This window comes from Trichosurus vulpecula, chromosome 3 (genome assembly GCF_011100635.1).
Source record: "Trichosurus vulpecula isolate mTriVul1 chromosome 3, mTriVul1.pri, whole genome shotgun sequence".
In the NCBI taxonomy this organism is placed as follows: domain Eukaryota; kingdom Metazoa; phylum Chordata; class Mammalia; order Diprotodontia; family Phalangeridae; genus Trichosurus; species Trichosurus vulpecula.
In genome coordinates, this window is record NC_050575.1 from 164465126 (window position 1) to 164486188 (window position 21063).

The 21063-nt window shown below is 39.6% G+C and overlaps 1 protein-coding gene across 1 annotated transcript; it reads left to right on the plus strand.

The window, feature by feature from the left end:
* Window positions 1-1679: 1679 nt before the first annotated feature.
* On the plus strand, window positions 1680-14976 carry EXOSC2 (exosome component 2). Its single transcript, XM_036751085.1, has 9 exons — window positions 1680-1833; window positions 2481-2582; window positions 3648-3693; window positions 4627-4716; window positions 7599-7664; window positions 8307-8375; window positions 9621-9797; window positions 10856-10984; window positions 12465-14976. The coding sequence occupies exons 1-9, from the start codon at window positions 1712-1714 to the stop codon at window positions 12543-12545; spliced, it is 882 nt and encodes a 293-aa protein (XP_036606980.1). The 5' UTR covers window positions 1680-1711; the 3' UTR covers window positions 12546-14976.
* The last annotated feature ends 6087 nt before the right edge of the window (window positions 14977-21063 follow it).

Consider the following 21063-nt stretch of genomic DNA (forward strand, 5'->3'; position numbering starts at 1 on the left):
AACGCACACACAAAACAAGAAAAGCAAAGAAAGTAAGAAAAGTTTGCTTCAAATTACACTGAGTTCATCAGCTCTATCTGGAGGTGGATAGCATTTTTCATGATGGGTCCTTTGGAGTTGTCTTGGATCATTGTCTTGATCAAAGTAGCTAAGGCTTTCATAGTTAGCTGTTCTTACAACTGAGAACAGAATTATAATTTTCATATTAATTGATATGATATGTGTAATGAATATACTAATGATTTAGTTTTCGCAAGAGCCGCCTCTCCAGCTTGTGAGTCAGACTCACAATGTAGCTTGAACTGATCGATCCAACTTTGACAAGGCTCACAATCACTGACATCCTTGTGCCTGCATACCTGAAGTGAGGCAAATCAAAGACTGTGGAACTTGTTCCAGTTACAGAATTCTGGTCCTGTGAACCATCAAATAACGACCCCCAAACACTCAAGCAATATTGCTCCCACAGGACTCCATAATTGTTCATTTTTTGTAATCCACCTTCTCCCCTCCCTTCTCATTGTGAATTATGTATATTATCTCTGTCTTCACTTAAGCAAGATGGAATTCTGATCAGGGGAATTCTCAATTTGCAAATCTGTTCCTCATAGTGAAACTAATTAATTAAACAGCTCCCTGATTACTGGCACTTTGTCTCTGGCCTGCTATTTCATCATTCTCAGGTTAGAGACTGGCTCAGTAAAATTCTGTTAACACAATATTGCTGTTACTGCATATACTGTTCTCCTGGTTCTGCTCACTTCATTTTGCATCAGTTCATAGCAGTCTTCCCAGGTTTTTCTGAAATCATCCTGCTCATCATTTATTATAGTTCAATAGTAATCCATCACAATTATATACCTCAATTTGTGCAGCCATTCCTCAATTGATGGGTATCCCCTTCCAACTTTCAATTCTTTGCCGTCACAAAAAAGATGGGCTATACATATTTTTGTACAAATAAGGGCTTTTTCTTTTTCCTTTACTCTCTTTTCCATGCAGATATAGTATTGCTGGGTCAAAGGGTTTAAAACAGTTCTATAACCTTTTGGGCATAGTTACAAATTGTTCTCCAGAATGGTTAGACTAGTTTACAACTCTACCCTCCAACATTTGGCATTTTCCCTTTTTATCATATTAGCCAATATGAAAGTGTGAGCTGGTACCTCAGAGTTGTTTTAATTTCATTTTTTCTATTCAATAGTGATTTAGACTAGGGCATTTTTTTTTATATGACTATTGATAGCTTTGATTTCTTCTGAAAACTGCCTGTTGATATCCTTTGACCATTTATCAATCGGGAAATGAGAGCCATCAAATGTTAAGGAATTAGTGTTATTCTATAATTTAAAATTTTCCTTCCCCAATCAATAATTTTAAGCTCATGATGTCTAGATCCTGTCCTCATTAAAATAGGGTATTGCAACCCACGTTAACAGGTGGGGGAGGGGTCGCCAGTAGTAAATATGGGAACTTCATTTGCTCTTCCCCTTCATTTTAAGTACTTGAAACTACTCATACTCCTTCATTCCAATAAAAAACATGGTCATCTAGTAGCGGTTCCCCATTGGTAGTTATCTAAGTGCCGCCCCCTTCCGTCCCGCCTACCGCTTTGCCCCGCCCCATTCCGTTTTGGGGCTGCCAGTAGTTGTGGAACCGGAAACAGCTTCTCTAGGGCCGGGTGCGCTTGCGCGATCCTCTGGCCATCAAGATGGCGCTGGAGATTCGGCTTCCTGTGGCCCGCCAGCGGCTACCGGAGAGCTTGGACCGGGACACGCAGAAGCACCTGGTGGTGCCCGGGGACACGATCACCACAGATACTGGCTTCATGCGGTGCGTGGCAGGGGCTCCGGCGGGCGTCCATAAAAGCTTGCCTTAACTTGCCTCTCGGGTTTCCGCTTTCTCTGCTCTAAGACTTACCGCATGTTCCCTCCAGCCACGAGTCTCCGTTCCCGCGCGTCTCTGCGCGTCCCTTACACGTCCCTGTGTCCACGCGCGTCTTTGCGTGTCTCTACGTGAACCTGTGTCCCTGTTCCCTTGAGACCCTACGTGTCCCAGTATGTCCTGTGTTTCTGCTCCCGTGTGTCCCTTCGTGTCTCTGTCCCTGCGTGTCACTACACGCCCCCGTGTCTCTGGCCCCGCGTGTCCCCGCACATCCCCCGTCTCTTCTTTCGTCTTTCCTTGAGTGCCCTTGCATGTGCCCTCGTGCCTTCAGACCTGTTCCCGCATGGCCTTGGCTTTCTTTTCCGTGTGACCCTGCATGTCCTCCCGCTCCTCTTCCCCAGTGTCCGTGCATCCACCGCGCAGTCTGCAGGCATCCATTGAGCACCTCGCGTGTTCCAGGAGTGGTGCCAAACCATAAGGATACGAAGAAAGGAGAAACAGCTTCTGCCCTCAGATAGCAGTATCTGCCTTGTGTTGATGCGGAGGGCAGAGAGGGGCCCGCGGGTCTTGAGTAACAACTGTGTTTTTTGTTACAGGGGCCATGGTACCTATATGGGGGATGAGAAGCTTATAGCGTCTGTGGCTGGCTCAGTGGAGAGAGTGAACAAGCTGATCTGTGTGAAAGCTTTGAAGACCAGGTGCGTCTACTCTTTCCTTCAGCTGCGGGGTGGGGGTGGGGGTCACATTACAAGGGAGGACCCATCCCCATAGGCTTGCAGTAAGCTACTAGGTCGAAGGACTCTAAAGCTGGAGGAAATGTCCAAATGGGGAGAGGGACCAGATCCTTTCTTTTAATAAAGTTAAGTGCAAGTGACATTAGCAGAAACTTCTGGGAGAGGGAGATTGTTAAAGGAATGGGGATAGACCAAAACTTTTCTTTGGTTCTTAATTTTATTCTTGATTTTCTTTAATTTCAAATGATCTCTTCTATTGTGTGGCTACAATTTTCCTTGTTAGGTTATGTAGAGTCTTCCCCATTTGTGCTTGTTGTAAAGCAGGGGGAAATGCCTGAAAAATTAACCCAAACTCTAATTTATAGAGCATCAGCTGTGTTCGAGGTACCCTCGGTGATATAGGAAAATAAAATGCAGCCATGCCCTTCAATGGGCTTGCAGTCTAGTTGGGCTTAAATGCGTAAAAAGCTAAGTGACAGGTAAGAGTTAAATGAAACAATACAAGAAGTTAATTACTAGTCAAAGTAAAAGTAAACTTTGATCAATGCATTGAACAGTCCTGACTTCAGAAAACCGGTGATGAGGTGTGCCAACACCTCTTGTCAAGAAAGTGATGGGCTAGAAGTACAGGATGAGACACACATTTTCAAATGTGGCCAGTGTATTTTATTGCTTTGCTTGACTGCACTAATTTGTTACAGTGGAGGCTTTCTATTAGTGTTGAGAGTAGGTAGTAATAGAGATACAGAAAAAGAGACAGGATCATTGATAGAACATTTTTTTAAAGTGCACAGAAAAAAAGTTCCAAATGGGACACATAGAGTAGTTTTGTTATCAGCATCTTAAATTTAATACATACTTTAAAAACCCCAAACTATTACAGAAGTTTATGCTTTCATATACAACCCCTGGTTTTTTTTTTCATTTCTGTGCTGAAATCTTCATGTTTGTCGATGATTATTAAATTCATAGAAAAGAAAATTGAAAAAAATCAATTTTCTAATGATTGATGTTTGTTATCTTTTTCAGGTATAATGGTGAAGTAGGAGACATTGTGGTGGGGAGAATCACAGAGGTAAAGTTTGAATCAGGCAGTTTGTTTTAAAAAAATTCTGAATTTCACAAACAATCAGAACATATATATATATATAGTAGAACAGAAGACAATTATGTGTGAAACCATAAATTTCTTATGTACTTAAAAAAGTATTTAAGAGTCATCAAGTTACTTTTAAAGCTGTTTTGCTTGTAGAAATAAGTGTATTTATCACATTTGCCAAGCCCTAAAATGTGTGTGTGTGTGTGTGTGTGTGTGTGTGTGTGTGCGTGTATGTGTATGCGTGTATGAGATTCTGCATCTTGGGCCTATCACCCTTTTGTCAGGTGAATTTCTCTAGACTTGTGAGTGGTCATTGAATTGGTGAAAGTTCTTTAGACTTTTGAGTTGAGTTTATTTTTTAAGCTCTCTTCACTCATCTTCAGTTCATACAAGTCTTCCTGGCTGTCTCTGAAACTGTCCCTTTCATCACTTCTTACAGTACAGTCCCCACTACTTTCATGTACTGATGGCTGTTTGGTGATTCCCCAGTCGACTGAATGCTCTTTTTGTTTCCAGCTCTTTGCCGCAACCAAGAGAACTGCTATAATTATTTTCATACAAATGGATTTTTCCCCCTCTTTCTTTGATCTGTTTGGTATGTAGGCTTAGAAGTGTCATTGTGTGGTCAGACAGTACATACACACAGCTTAGCGACTTGGGGCATAGACCCAAATTGCTTTTCAGAATGGCTGGACCAGTTCATAGAGATTGTGTCCTTTAAAAGATGGTCAGACTTGTGACACAATTTTGGTAGAGGGCTGTCCTGTATTTTTTAATGCATCATTGGTTGAATTGTAGTTTATATTGTTTTGCTGCGAAATTCAGGCTGTAATATTTGAGGTCACTGACTATTGGGAGTCTGGGTTCCTGCAGTTTGAGACAATAGCTCTAGAATTTCTTACTTTGTAGGTTCAGCAGAAGCGGTGGAAGGTAGAGACCAACTCCAGGCTGGATTCAGTCTTGCTTCTCTCATCCATGAATCTTCCAGGGGGAGAGCTGGTGAGTGCTTGCAGCTAAATTCCATTTCCCTCCATTTTTTCTCCAACTGTAGCTGCCAAAGCTTGGAATTTTTACACAGACAGTGGACACTACTGGTGTGTTCCTTATTGCTTAAGAAAATGTAGAGGAAATTTACTGGTAGGATTAAACATCATTCTAAGTGGTGAAAGGAAGGGCTAAATTTTTCCAACATAGTCAGTGTTTATTCTTACTTTAACAACAAGGACATCCTTGAGATGGAAGCCTAGTGAAATATCTGGAAGGTCCATATACAACAGGAACTTAGACCCCTGGTTCTGATCATTTCCATGTTCCAATTCTGTACTGCTTTACACAACATGTTTCTGGAAAGCTGTATGTAAATTAAATTTCAGCATATAGAATCATGATGTAAATTTACTATGAGAAGCTTTTTTGTGTGTGTGAGGCAGTTGGGGTTAAGTGACTTGCCCAAGCTCACACAGCTAGTAAGTATCAAGCATCTGAGGCTGGATTTGAATTCAGGTCCTCCTGATTCCAGGGCTGGTACTCTACCTGCCGCCTGATTCCAGGGCTGGTACTCTACCTGCTGCACCACCTAGCGCCCTGAGAAACTTTCTGTAAAGAAATTGTATACCAAGCCATTTTTTTTTTTGTTTTTGTTTTTTGCAGGGCAATTGGGGTTAAGTGACTTGCCCAAGCTCACACAGCTAGTACATGTGTCAAGTGTCTGAGGCCAGATTTGAACTCAGGTCCTCCTGACCCCAGGGCTGGTGCTCTACTCACTGCGCCATCTAGCTGCCCCAACCAAGCCTTTTTAAAAAGTTGTTTAAAATTCCTTCTAATTTTCCTATCTTTATGTAGCTAGATTTTCATATCTGGTTACTTAAGGTGGTGTATACCTGTACCTTATGCAGGAGATGAGAATTTCTTTAGCCTTCATGTTTTCCCTTAGGATTGAATGGTTCGTTTGGAAGTTCTGGGCAGTCTTAGGGCAGAATAGAGATGAAGAGGATGATTACAAATCCCTGTTGCAAGAGAGCTCAGAAATCATCAGGTTCATCCTGTATCTGACCTCATCCTTCACAAATAGTCACCTGTCCTGTGTTTGAACATCTCCATTAATGGGGAGCAGCCTGTGCCGTTCTTAGACAGCTCCTGTTGTAGGACTCTGGTCCTTATTACTGAGCCCCAAATCTGCCTTTCTTCTGCAGCTTCATGATAACGACAATGATGACAACGGCCACCATGCTCAGACAGGGGTCACCTGTGAGATAGGCCAGTTTAAGTCCGTTGTCCTCATTTTACAGATTAAAAACAATCTCAAGGCAGGTAGTCTAGACAAGTTAGCATCAGAGATGGAATTCAAACCCATCTCTCCTGTCTGTGACCGTGGCATGGTAATTCTAACCTGGTGCTTCCTGGTGCACCCCTCTGAGGTTCCCCTCTAGGACCAATCTAAATCTTTCGTGTGACAGTCCAGGCAGCAAGTATTATTAATTGTCTCGTATGTGCCAGGCACTGTGCTAAGTGCTGGTAACAGCCGTTTGAAGGCTGCGATATGTCTCCTCCCTCAAAGTCTCTTTTCATTCAGCTATATCCCGTCATTAGTCTCAGAGAGTGTGGTCTCCAGCCTCTTAAGCATCCCAGTCTCCCTTCTCTGCCAACTTTGTGTCCTTAAAAATATGGAGCCCCAAACTTAATATAACAATAATTTGGCCATGATGTAACCAGGAGAGAATATGATGGCACTATTACCTTCTGCCTCTTGGACTAGACTGCTCACTATTAGTTTAATCCAAAATTATATTAACTTTTTTGACTGCTATGTCTTCCTGTTGACTCATTGAGAGTATAGTCTCCTTAAAACTTCCCAACTATTGTCTTTGTAGAGTTCTCCCATCCTATACTTGTGAATTTTTTGTGTAGGATTTTATTTTTATCCCTTTTAAATTTCCATCTTGAGAGGCAGATTGGTGTAGTGGCTAGTGGATTGGCCTCAGAATCTTGTATTCAAGTCTAAACCCATTAGGCTGGCTGTGTGACCTGCTCTAAGCCCTTCACCTCTCAGTGTCCCATGCCAGCTGATCTTTGTGGTTTAGAGGGAAGTTTCCTCCCTGGGAGTGAACAAAACCAAACATTTGGTTCTCAGCCAAATGAAAATGAAAAAAAAAGAAACATCAACTTATTAGATCTACCCCTCTGTCCCAGCCTGGCTAGATCCTTTTGTGTCCTAATTGTGCTAGTTTTCCCTTCCTGCTTTGTGTCATCTGAAAATTGAACATGAAGGGGAGGGGGGAGGAAAGAGAGAGAAGCAGAGATAGGCTGCTGCCTTTGATCGAGGTATCACAGTTCTGCTGCTGTGCTTAAGAAATGAGGTAGGCCCTTATGAGTAACATAACAGACCTCTTATTTTGTATAGATGGGTAGAGTGGGACACAGAGGGACAAAGCAAAGGGGTTAGACTAGGATTCCTAAGATTCTTCTGGCTCTGAGGTTCTCTGATTCCCAAAGTTCTTTTGGGGATTATAGGATCCTAGACTTAGGGCTAGAAGACCCCTCACTGGTCACCCTCACTGGCCTCCTCATTTTACAGATGAGGAACTGAGAGACTCACACAGAGTCACCCAGAGAGCCAGTGTCTGAGACAAGATTCAGATTTGAATCTTCCTGACTCTTGTCCAGCACCGTCCTCACTGTGATCCTGAGCTGCCTAAGACATCTTGGTATCTTAGTAGCAGATATTATTTAGCTATTAAAGCTTAAAACTGCCCCAAGACTTTTGGGACACCTGGTATAGCTCTAGTAAATATTTTCAGAGGTAAAAAGGAGAAATAAGATCTGGGGAAGTTTGTTTCTGTGAGTTGATGTCAGTAACATTTTTGTTTCCTTGTGTTCTTCAGAGGAGGAGATCTGCAGAAGATGAGCTTGCAATGAGGGACTTCTTACGGGAAGGTGACCTTATCAGCGTATCCTTAGATTTTGTAGTTTGTCATCTTTCTGCTTCTGCAGAGAGTGGCAAAAATGTAGTAGAAATTGTATTTAATGGTATGATAAGTCTGAGAATTTTCACAAGTACATGTAAACTTAAGGCCGAGCTAATGGATACTGATGAAGAATGTCTTCACTTTTTCCATGAAATCTGTGGCTGCTTTTTAAAGATACCACCAGTTTGGCTCAGCTGTTTTCTTTGTGACAGGTTTTGGTAGCCTGGGCTTTAGTTAGACAGGAAAATTCACTTTAATAATAAGGTGGCCTTTTATCCAAGGGAATTAAAAAAGGTTAGCTATGTGACCTTGGGCAAGTCACTTAACCCCAAATGCCCTGCCTTCCCCCCTACAAAAAAGGAATTAAAAAAGATGTTTTTCAGATCAAGTTGTCAGTCATGGCTAATGGAGGGTGGCTCGGTCAGAGTGAAATATTCCTGATTAGTCCTAAGGTTTGCAGGGAGGGAATGGTGACAACGGAAGATAAATGGAGGTGATGGGAGCCTTATTTGTATGTATGTGAGGGGGAGGGATTGGGGATGAGAGTGATGAGAAGATATTTTAAAATGGGAATGGAGAGGTATAAGCTGCAGTCTACCGTTACTTCCTTCATCACCAGGCTAGGCTGAGGTCCAGGCAGTATTTTCTGATGGTGCTGTGTCTCTACATACCAGGAGTCTAAAATATGGAAAAGTAAGTATTTTAAAGCATTCTTACTGTCATTTTCATTCTCTTTGTGACGGGGCCTGCAAATCTAATTCTAAATCCCTGGTATAGGAACAGAGATCTCTAGGGGATTCAAGTTATTAGAAGGCTACATTATTAAAGCTAACTTTTTTTTAACAACATATTCTCTTTAAAAAAAATCCTATGACTTGCTAAGCCTCTTGGGTTTATATAGTTTTAATTTTCTGAAGTAGAACAATGAAGTCTTTCCTTGGGAAAGCAGCTACATCTTCCAGCATTCCAAGGCCTTCAAATATGAAACGGAACTCTGTTTTACAATGTGTGCTGTCATCCTCTATTGTTGAAGATAATGCTACCAAGCCCCTTGCTATTGTAGGGGCTGAATTTGTGCCAATTCCTCTCCCTTGGACAGGGAGTGACCAGGGAATGAGACAAAGCCAACTGTTAATAAAAGCCTTGACCTTGGCCTCATTGCACCTGAGATTTAATTGCACTGTTTAGTGATTCTGATTAAAAGAGGTTTTGAATGGTCAGCTGATAATAAGTATGTACAACGTCAGATGTTACAAGGGACTACATTCCAAGTATGTGGGATAGGCCAGTTCGGACTGTGGAGTACTTGAAACAAAGTAATACAGAATCAAGTTGGACAGATATGTTGGAGCCAGGTGGTGAAAGCGCTTGAAAGGCAAATATGGGAATCTATTATTCTAGAAATAAAAGGGAACAACTAGAATTTCATAATACAGTCAGATCTGCACATTAGCAGCTTTGTGGAAGAAGGATGGTTTGGACAAGGGAGAGACTCAAGGCAGGGATCTCAGTTAGGAGGCTGTTATAATAATAATCCAGATAAGAGGTGATGAGTGGCTGAACTAGGAGGGTGGCTCTGTGACTAGAGAGAAGCAGAGAGATATAGGAGATGTGGTAAAGGTAGAAACAAAAAGATGTGTGGATTGTGGTGTAGAAATTTTTGACCTTTATATAGATTCTTCTGTGTAAAAATTCAGCTTTTGATATCACACACAAATTTATACATATTCACACACATCTGTTTGCATGTGTATATGTGATATAGCAGTTGATTTTAAGCGGGTAGAACTGGAATGGGGGAAGGACTTCTGATTATACCCAGTCTATAATCAGCTTCAACTCTGTGTGAGATTTTTATTTTAACTTTCAGAGTTGATTTATGGTACATTTCATTCTCCCAGGTCAACCTTTACTGACTTACTGTAATTTATATCTTAGCTCGGGCAGGGAGTTCTCGTCCAGGTTTCGCCTTCTCTGGTGAAACGACAGAAGACCCATTTCCATGACTTGCCTTGTGGTGCCTCTGTGATTTTGGGCAATAATGGCTTCATCTGGATCTACCCCACCCCTGAGCAGAGAGAAGAAGAAGCAGGGGGCTTCATTGCCAATCTGGAGGTGAGAAGTCGGATTATTACCAGTGTTGGCGGGTGGATGAGTGATAACAGAAAGGATTCTGGAGGTGTTTTTGTGTCATGTTTCTAATCTGCTGTTGATTGACATGTTCTGAGTTAACTTGAGTTGTGCATCACACAACATTCTTTATTCAGAAAAGATTTACGTTTTTAGACCAATTGATTGTTAGCAGAAATAATAGGCAATCCTAGTGATAGCCAAAGATTTACTTTGTAATGAATGAGATAAACTCATCCTTATTCATTTCTTTTAGACTATCCTCTTTCATTTAGTTAATTTAGACTTTGTTCATTCAGCCAACATTTATCAAGCACTTACTGTGTACAAAGTCCTGTGGTGAACATAAATGATGTGGGTAATGAGAGTATTCTCACTTTATAGATAAGGAAACTTTCGGGGAGATCAAATGAGCTAAGCCAAGGGTGGGGAACCTGTGGCCTCAAGGCCACGTGTGGCCTTCTATCCTCAAGTGCAGCCCTTTCACTGGCTTCAAACTTCACAGAACCAATCCTCTTAATAAAATGATTGGTTTTGTAAAACTTGGACTCAGTCAAAAGGCTGTACCCAAGGACCTAGAAGGCTACATGTGGCCTCAAGGCTGCAGGTTCCTCACCCCTGCGCTAAGCCAAGGTTCCTGCCTTTATGGATTCTAGTTGATGAGATAAGATATTTACACAAATATGCTATAGGTAGGATTGACAAATTCTTTGATATGTACAAATTGTTATGTGAGAATAGACAAGGGACAATAGTTTCTGGATGGGGGCAATCTGGGAAGACTTCATGGGTAAGGTGTCTGAGTTGGGTCTTCAATGATGGGTTGGAATTAAAGCTGATGGGAGTGCAAGGTCAGGAGGCAGTGTGGGGAGATTGGAGCCATCAGCTCTGCCCTTTTTTCCTAATGTATGGTTTGAGTTTCTATTGGTATTGTCTTCAGTCTTTTCACTTTTATTTCAGTGATTGTTATCCCTTACCTTTGTATGGTTCACTCTGAGTGCATTCTCCTTTTTTTCCCCAACTCCTTTTCCTCTTACCTCTAGCCAGTACCCCTTTCTGATCGGGAAGTGATATCTCGGCTCCGAAACTGCATTGTTTCCCTGGTGGCTCAGAAGATGATGTTGTTTGATACTAGTCTTCTGTACTGCTATGAAGCATCTCTTTCCCATCAGGTATCCATTTGGGTTGTTTTCCATGTTTCACTATCTGCTCTACACATTCCTGTGGCAAAGATGAGATAAGGTCTCTCTCCCTTAGTCACACCAAAGGCAGTGAGCAGTCTTCCTAAATGTACTTCTGTAATTAGTGTGAATCTATCTGGTGAATATCTGAGTCAAACACAGCTGCCTCCTCATTAAATGTTTTATAATTTCCTTTTTATTTACAAATGAGCAAATCTTTGAGATTTCTTCAGCATCTGGCGACTTCAGGATCAGGTGGGATGGACATTCCAGGTTGTACTGGTTTATTAACTCCAGGGAGCAGCTAGGTGGCACAGTGATAGAGTGCTGGGCCTGGAGTCAGGAAACTGGAGTTCAGATCTAGCCTTAGACTCTTACTATCTGTGTGACCTTGGGCAAATCAAAAAACCCTGTTTGCCTCAGTTTCCTCATTTGTAAAATGAGCTAGAAAAGGAAATGACAAACCAGTCCAGTATCTTTGCCAAGAAAACCCCAAATGGGATCACCAAGAGTTGGGCATGGCTGAAATATGATTGAACAATGGATTAACTCCAGGTTCCTCAGGCCTGGTTTCTTAATTCCTCCTAAAACAGTATTTCTGTGCTGGTCACCAGAGAGAATCCTTGTGGTTTATGAAGCTGATGCTGTCGTTTCAGCAGATTCTACCTCTCCCTCATCCCTCATATCCAGTCAAACGCCAGATCTTTTTGTTTCTACCTTTACCGCATCTCCTATGTCTCTCTGCTTCTCTGTAGTCACAGAGCTCATCACCTCTTACCTGGATTATCATAACAGCCTCCTAACTGAGTCCAAACCATCCTTCTTCCACAAAGCTGCTAATGTGCAGATCTGACTGTATTACTCCCCCATGAAATTCTAGTTGTTCCCTTTTATTAGAATAACACACTCCTGCATTTGGCTTTCAAATGCTTTCACCACCTGGCTCCAACATATCTGTCCAACTTGATCCTGTATTACTTTGTTTCAAATACTCCACAGTCCAAACTGGCCTGTCCCACATACTTGAAATGCAGTCCCTTGTAATATTTGACTCTTAGAATCCTGTATTTCCTTTAAAACTGTTCAGCATACACATCTTCTACATGAAACCTTTTGCAATCCTCTCTAAATTCCCTAGGTCCTCCTCCCTCTAAAAGTTTGCCTAGTCTTTATTTTGTAAATACTTATGTATGTACATATCTTTCATGTTCAGAGTTTCTTGGGGGCAAGGTAATGTTTCATTTTTGTCTATGTGTCTTTGTTGCCAAGCACAGTGCTTAGCACATAGCAGGCATTTAATAAATGTTATTTGTAATTTATAGAGCCTGTTGTATTTTCTGGGCCATTTTCTTTTATTTCTTCCTTTTGTATTAGCCTGTTTTCTTTGTGTTGTGTATGGCTTATAAAGCTTGGTTGTATGCTTGATGTTGGTTCCTTATCTGTATGAACAACTTTATCTTTTGTCTTTTAGATCAAGGACATTTTAAAACCAGAGATAATGGAAGAAATTGTAATGGAAACTCGACAGAGGCTTTTGGAACAGGAGGGATAAGGAAAGGAATCTGGGGATGAAGAATGCTGTATGTTTTTGGCTGATGCAGTTCTTGGGGAGAGCCTAGTCATGTGACTGGTTCTTAGCTGGAACATGACAGTTGTTTAGATATTAGTTTTGACCAATATACGCAAAGAGTCGCTGTGACGGACACCCAGCATTAAGCTGAATGAAGAGCCAAGAAAAGAATCCCTTCATCAGCCCTGACAGGCATTCTTCTGTCTCTTACCTGTAGCTGTGCTTTCTTCTTTCCCTTTATATAGAAAATGAGGGTGATAACATAAGTGGAAATTGTGCCTTTGGGCTCTTTAGTTGGTGCTTGAGTCCAAGCACTAGATGGCGGTTTCAGCTCATTAAAAGTATGTGATGTTCCCAGCCAGAATGTGCTTCACTGCCTGGGATAGTAAAGAGAATCCTTTGTCTTTCACCCACTGTCATTCAAACAGAACAATGTAAATAAACCCAGTGACCCATGAAATTGGCCCTATAAAAGACATTGCAACTCTGACCCCAAATGTTACTTTTCAGGCTTGGTTTTTTGTTGTTTTTTTTTTTTTTGAGCTAAAACATATCACATTCCAGTTGTATTCTAATCAGTTTTTTAGATTAAGTCTAAATGGTGGCAGCTTGCTCAGTTGGAATCTTGCATCCCCTTTAATGGGCTACTTTAAAAGAAGAGATTTAACTTTGGTGAACATTGCCTTACGATCCTGAGAATGGATTCTAGATTCATCCTTACAAGAGTGGAATCCTCTTCACCAAGACCTCTTATTTCTGCCCAGGAAGACATTTTTTAATACTGCTAATGAAGGGTACTTGAATTGCCATCATTGGATTGTAAGTCACCTTGGATTGATTAGAGGGGATGAATTAAGTCTGTGTGCTTTGATAAAAAGGAACTAAATGAGACAGAGATCGTGATTTTGACACAGCCTTTCCTGGGACATGGGCATTCTTGTGCAGTGTTTTTATGTAGTTTTTTAGGTTTGTTGAAAGACAGTTGTTTTAAAAAAATTTCTAAATACTCTTGTACACGTGCACATATTGTTTTGGTACACTGGTAGAGTTCCTAGAATTTGGTTTCTGCGTTTTTGTTCTCTATCACTGTTGGGGGGTGACTTGAGTTAAGGGTGTCTGCTGACAGATTCATCACATCACACCCCACCCAAGTAATTTGAAAGAAAAATGCAATAGTCAAAGTATCCTTTTGCTTGAGCTTTGGGTTATATTTTCCCACACTGAATTTGACAAGGCTTGAATATACTTGGGATAATTTTTCCTGGAATGACACATGAGTTTTCTTTATATAGTTACCCATGATCTAAGACATGTCACTCCTGTCCCCATTTTTTGTCACTCCTATTTTGAGTATGCAGAGTGAAACGATTTGTTTAGCTCTGTTTCAACTTGTATTGCAGAATAATTTTCTAGCTCATAATGTTTTGAGAGAAATGAAAAGGCATAAGTGGAAGCTTGCCTGTGGTCTAAGATAACTGATTGAGAGGTTTGGTTTGGGACCAGATTGTAAGCCCCTTGAGGGCAAGGAACCATTTTATGTTGCTGTGCACACACTGGTGTTCAATAAATATTTGTTGAAAAAAATTTATTTTGTTCAGACCTGAGATTTTAGTAGTAGAGAGAGCTTCCGATAATGGAAACTCACTTCAGAAAACAAACTCCCTTTACAGATGCAGATTTGCAATATAACTTAAGTCTTGAGAGATGCTTAAGGTATTGAGAAATTAATTTACTTGTCCATAGCCACACAACTAATATGTGTCAGAGGCAGAACTTGAATCCAGGTCTTTCTGACTTGCCAAATAAATATGTTGACTGTTAATGTAGAAAATAGTAGCTGTTAACTTCTTTTATTGACAATATTCATTTTTAGATTTTATTTAGCACCAAATAAATATATCCCTCTCTCCTCCACTACCCGGTGAATCCATACCATAGAGAATAAGAAGGAAATGAAAAAACTTTTTGAAAAACAGTTTTAGCAAAACTAACTGAACATTATACACAGTGTTCCGTGCTCATGGCTTTCATTCTGCAAAGAAGTTAGCAAGGTACATTTTTCTAGCTCTTTTTAAGTCAGAGCTTTGTTATTATAATGGACCATATGTTTTATCCTTTCGTTCTTTTCCATTGACGTTGTAGTCATGGATGTTATTTCTTTGGTTCTGCTTTCTTTATTGGTTTCTATCTTTCCATGCACCCCTGGATTCTTCATATTCCTTGTTACTTACAATGCAGTAATATTCCATTACATTTATGTACCCCAGTGGTTCTAAAACTTTTTTTTGTTCACAATGTAGTATTCTTTGCTTGTGGGAATTTGTAGCTCACAGAACATTTAAGTTGGCAACACAATGGGAGATTTGAACTTGCAGTTTCCCTTCAATAAAAGCAGCCATTTTTAATTCTTAAATTCTTTGTAAAGGTCTGATGTGTTTTTAGTGGGTAAGGCAAGTTTTATTTTGTGAATACTATATTTACCATACTGTGCTGTGTAAGTTGAATACACACCACATGTACATATGTATCAGTAATAACATGATATTCAAAATTTCATGACCCACTTAGTGAAATGAAGCACTCCCTTTATTTTGCCATTCCTAAATCAGTGGGCATCATTGTGTTTCTTTGCTACAACAAAATGTTGCTATGAATATTTTGATGTACATGGAACCATTCTGTCTGATCGTGGGGTACATACGTGTTTTCCAGAATGGTTGGACCAATTCACAGCTTCGTTAGCAGTTACCATGCTTGTCTTTCCAAAGATGTTCTAGTCTTGATTATTCCCATTTTTATCTTATCAATTAGTGAGGATCACGGTGAAATTTCAGAATTGTTTTGACTTCTTTTAATAGTGGTTGGAGCAGTCTTTTGTGTGATTTTTGTTTATTCTTGAGAATCATACATATCCTTTGCCCACAGATTCATTTGGAGGATGGCAGTTGGCCCTATTTAATTTGTTATTGAATCACTATGCTATATATATATATATATATATATATTGTGTGTGTGTGTGTGTGTGTGTGTGTATACACTATATATACTGTATATACTATATATATATATATATATATGTATATGTAATACAAATTATTTGTAATTTGGTTACTGCCTATGGCCACAAGAGGGTGACATTGTTCAGTGAATCAAACAGCTAAATGCTTTACTGGAAAAATTATGCAAAGTTTTCTTGTATTTTTTTTTTTTAGGATTTCTTTTTCTTAAAAATTAACAATTTTCAAATTGACAAATATCAACAAGTATGAATATTTCTATATGCAAAGAGGAATAAAAAAGATCTGTATATTAAATTTGTATATTGTATGTAGCTTTTTAAAAAAAGCATATTAAATTTAACACTAGTACCAACACTACTATGTTGTTGGTTTGTGCCCCTTCTGGACTTTCTTCTGTGTATCTTTTTTAAAATAAATTTTTATTGATGTGTTTTGTTGTTTTTTTAAAAAGACCAAACTTTTCCTTGGGTGTCTGATACTTTTCCTCCCAGAAAGCCACCCTGTATAACAAATATTTTTTAATTACAAAAAGAGCAAAGAAATTGGTAAAACCAATCAATACATTGCAAAAGCCTGAATGTATGTTCAACATACCATACTTGTGGACCTCCTACCTCTGTAAAGGGGTGAGGTGGGAAGTAACTTTGAATCTCTTGTTTGTAGTCTATGCTTATTGTTTGTAATGTAACATTCATCTTTTTTTTTTGGTGGTTGTTTCCATTTAAATTATTGAAGTCATTGTGTATATTGTTTTCTTGGCTCTGTTTACGTTTATACTGCATCAGTTCAAATAGATCTTTCCATGCATCTCTGTATTCATATTTTTAGTTTCCTTGTTTATCCCCCTTTAAGTTCTGAATGTTTTTGCTTTGCCTTATAGATGGGGATTACAAATTCTGCTCTTTTAGATTTTGCTGATGCAGTTACTTTTGTTTCAGCCCTTCATTTTTATTCTATGTATATCTTAATTTTTTTTAGATGTGTTTCTTGCAAGCAGCAGGTTGTAAGGGTTTGTTTTCTCACCCAATCTGTTAGTTTTCCATTTTATTGGATTGTTTAATCTATCCACACTTAAAGTTAGGAGAGGTTTGTATTTTCCACCGTTTGTCTCTAATGTTTTTTTCCCAAGTTAGGATTTTTTTCCTTGTTTCTCTGTAAAAACAATACTTTGTCTTTTCAGTTATTTTAATCTACTTTAGGATAATTGTATTTCTTGTCAGTTCTTCCCTCACCATTAGGGCCTTCTGCCTCACCCATTTGTCACCTCTTTCCCTAGGAAATTCCTTGGATTTTTGCTTATTAATTCCTTTTTCTTCCTTTTGTTGATTTTTCTATTTCTTCTGCCTTTTTTCTCTCAAATAAGTAGCCAAGTAAAATAACCCTTTCTCTCCTTCAACTTGCTTGTTTTTAAATTTCAATTTCTGTACCTTTTTCTAAAAAAAGATTTCTTTCCCTTGTTTTCTTCATTATTTCTTTTCCATTTCTATTTATTCTAAACTTTCAGTTTTTGATTCATGGCCTTAATATTGAGTTAATCCAACCTTAGTTTCTGTATTCCTCATCTAAACTGTTTCTTTGCTGTTGCCTTGTAGATCTTGACTCCTGGCCCTTCTCTTCTGTTGTGCCTCATTCTTAGAAATGGCAGTTCCTGCAGGTGGTAAAAGTATTGCCTTGTGGTAGTAATTTTCATGTCCCTGATTATGCAGTTTATAACTACTCTTCCACCCTCTTCCACAATCCCATTTGCCATGAGATCTCTCAGGGTCTTTGCCCTCCCACTCTTCTTAAATTGCCCCCGGAGCTCTGATTGCCCTTTCCTCTGGTAGGATGAATGGTGGTGCTTTCTAAGCACCAAATCCCTGCAAATTATACCTATTGTAAGATTTCTGTCTCCTATTAAGGAAAAATCTTTCCTTTGGGCGTTTTCCTCAGTGGGATCTCCCTCCCACCACTAAAACAACATTGCCTCCTCCCACTGTCTACCCCCCCCCCCAGTTTCAATCTGTCTCTTTCCTTCTTCACCCATTCTCATGTAGACCCTCTTCTTTCTGAAAGGCTACAGAGGTCATTCTCCTCATTGTTTACAAACATCTTGATCAGAGTACAACAATATTCCCTTTATCTTCTCCTTTTCCCCTTTTGTGTGACTTTAAGAACATTGATTAACCTGTAGATGGCGGTATTGAGGTTTAGCCCATGATGCTCCAGGCCTGTTCTTCATCATCACTTAGTATTTGACTTCTCATTTTCACCCTTGTTTTGTTATGTAGTTTTAGATAGCTCTTATTGGTCCCTTTTTTTTGTTATTTGTTGTTGTTAACTCATTGGTGCCTTTTATTTATTTTACTCTTCCTACTCCTCGGGTAAGTTATTTCTTTACCTATGCCTTTCTTTCTGCTGTATGTTTTTACTTTTCTTGTATTTTTGTCGTCTGAATGTTTGAAGAGCAAATAATCTGCTCTGGGCTTTTTTTTTTGTAAAAGTGTGTCAAATGCTTCTAATAATCTTATAATTCTTTTACGTGAGGAACTTTAACAAGTGAGTAGATTGCCTTTTCTACCTACAATTTATAGAAGAGAATTAGGAAGAGTGAGCCAGATGGCTGTAATGAGGAGGCTGCATAAGCTGGAAAGGCTTGCTAGTTGAGAGAAGTTCCAAGAGCAGCCTTGTTAAATGGTTTACAGAAAGTTTAAAAACAAACAAGAAAACCCTCTTCAAACAACTACATCTCCAGAAAACCAGGAGCTGACATGAATTCACTAAAGAAATTTTATTGCCTGCCTGGGTCCTGGACCCCCTTAAAACTAGAAAAAGGAAACACATCATTACTAAGTCCAAGATAAGGAGGAGAATGGGGAAATGATAACAGATCCGTGTTAGCAGATCTAATAGAGACTGAGGGGAAGACTGGGGATGAAATGCAATTTATATGTACACACTGCACTTGCGGTCACAAGACCCAGGTTTATATCTCAGTTTTGATACTTTGCTAACTGATCCTGGGCAAATTACCAAATCTTTCTGAGCCTTAGTTTCCGGGGTTGTGAGGAAATGTTCTATAAACCTTAACAGCTCATTTTGTTAGTTTAAAAAATCCTTTCACATTATCTCATTTGTTTCTCACAACTAGATCTCTCCTTTTTATAAAGGAGGAACCTGAGAGGATGCGACCTCTTGAAGGTCACATGGCTAGTCTGAGGAGGAGCCAGAACTAAAGCTGCTGCCCATGTTGTCACAAAATGGAAAAGGGAGAGTTATTACAGGAATGAAGAAGTCTGCCGAGGCCGCCACAACGCTACAACTAAGCGAGTGTTGGGATGGGACTGCGCATGTAGGGTAATGGATCTGGAAGAGACAGCAACCCACGGCCAGTTTTGAAATGGAATTTGAGTTTGAACTGTTGCAGATTATAGGGAATGAGGTCAGTCTGGTTGTGCATATTGGAATGAGAGCTGGCCTGACTACAACATAAAATAGAGATTGAAGAAGGCTTGCAAAGCAAATGCTGGACTTGAGAGAGGAAGTGATTAAGGCATGAAGAGAAACAGAAGAGAAGCAAGGTCATCCTAAAAATGGATTTCTGTTGTGGTTAGGACAACATGGAGACTATACCAGAGAGAAAGATGTGGGAGCTTGAGTTATGACTCAAAGGCTTCTCCCCTTTACACTAAAGCCCATGTTTGGGTTAATGAGAAATGTGGATTGTTTTTAAAAGAGTGAGCAAAGCTGGTATGTTAGACTTTAGAATTTTTCAACAGAAAAGATCAGATTATACAGCACCATATTGTCTTAGGTTCTTCTGTAAGCTGTATGTCCAAAGAGTTCTTTAGTTCCTCTTGAAAGTAATAATACCTATAAAACAGAATCATATCCTCATCTATCAAAAATATTTTCTAAATTCTAACATTTTGGTTCACCTTGGTAAACTTCCTACTCATATTTAAGCGGTAGAGAAGAACAGTATGCTAAGCAACTCATAGCCACAACAATCTTGGGGGCCCAAGCTGGGGAGGACAGTGTTGTTAAGAGATCCTTTGGATAGCCTTCAGGTGTTATTCAAGACTACAGACTGTGTTGAGGTCTAGAGGTTTGTGGTGAAAAAAACTGAACTTGGAATTGGAGGACCTGGGTTTAAATCCCAGGTCTGCCCCTTCCTATCTTTGTAAATGTTTTGCAAGTTACTTTTTTCTGGACTGCCGTTTCTCATCTTTAAGAGGTTTGGATGAAACAACCTTTGAAGTTCATTGCTGCATTAGATCTATGACCCTACAATTTGGAATGCTAGACTGTAGCAGTCATAATAGAATAATATACCTAATGTTTTCTCTTAGCACTTCATAATTGATATCAAACACTGACTTTGCATAGGCTTTAAGGTTTAATAATAACTGAGGTATATAGAACCTTTTATGAGTTAAGAGTTCCCCACAAGGTTATAAAAAACAAACATTCTTTAGGGAAACACACTTTAGGGAAAACGAAACCAAGGCTGACTGCAGTGAGGTGACTTAGCCAAGGTTACACAGTCATATCACTGGAATTTTTATTGAGGTCTTCCGACTACAAGTCCACTTGTAGCTTAAGGAAACAACATAGCTGGCAGAACCCAAGGGCAGCGAGTTATTTGACGTGGTTGGTCCAACTGTGCAGATTTGGCGAGAAGTGTAGAGAGTATAGTTATTCCTTCCATATCATAGGGCTTAGGGGTGCTGTGCCCCCACAATCTGGAAAATCCTAATAAAATTTTTGGCCCTCCTTTCACACCAGAGGAGAAGTCTGAATTTTTTCTTTTTCTTTCATGGGGTGTTTATAGTACCTTATTGTAAAATTTGGGTTGATATTATATAATACAACACATATATTTATGTATTCTGAGTTTCTAAACTTTTTCTGTCTCAGGCTGCTGGTCATGTGTCATCTGCAGTTTCCGCAAAATTCCCCCCAAATTCCCAGTGAATTTCTTATGCTGACCTATATCAAAACCCCGATGGGGAAAGTCATGATGTGGAAGGGATAACTATGCCTGGGAAAAAATTTGAGTGCTTTTCAGTTGCATCCTATGTCATCTCAGAATATATGAATTAAAAGTCTGTCTTTTTGTTTCATAGTCACTGACCATCTTTAAGATACATGCTATGCTTTTGTTAAAAATTAAGATGTTCCTTAATATACCTAAAGGATTTGGACTGAACCTTCTCTGTACTAGCAAAACTAGAAACCCAATTAATCACCCTAGATACTTTGCAGATTAACTTGTAAAATGGAATTTGAAGGGAAGTTAAGTAAGTGGTGTAGTAGATGTGAAGTCAGAAGATCTGACTCCAAATCCCAGATCTCCTATTTATTATCTAGGTGACTTGGAGCAAGTGTCCTAACTTTAGGCCTCAATTTTCTCATCTATATGAAGGGAGTGGATTAGGTAACTAAGTGCCCTTCCAGCTTTAAATCTTGTGATATGGCCATGTTTGGGGTTGAAGGTT

Coding starts and splice junctions, on each gene's coding strand:
- EXOSC2 (XM_036751085.1), top strand. CDS start 1,712: ATGGCGCTGGAGATTCGGCTTCCTGTGGCCCGCCAGCGGCTACCGGAG. Junction 4,717..7,598: donor ATCTTCCAGGGGGAGAGCTG/GTGAGTGCTTGC, acceptor TGTGTTCTTCAG/AGGAGGAGATCTGCAGAAGA. Junction 8,376..9,620: donor GGAGTCTAAAATATGGAAAA/GTAAGTATTTTA, acceptor TTTATATCTTAG/CTCGGGCAGGGAGTTCTCGT.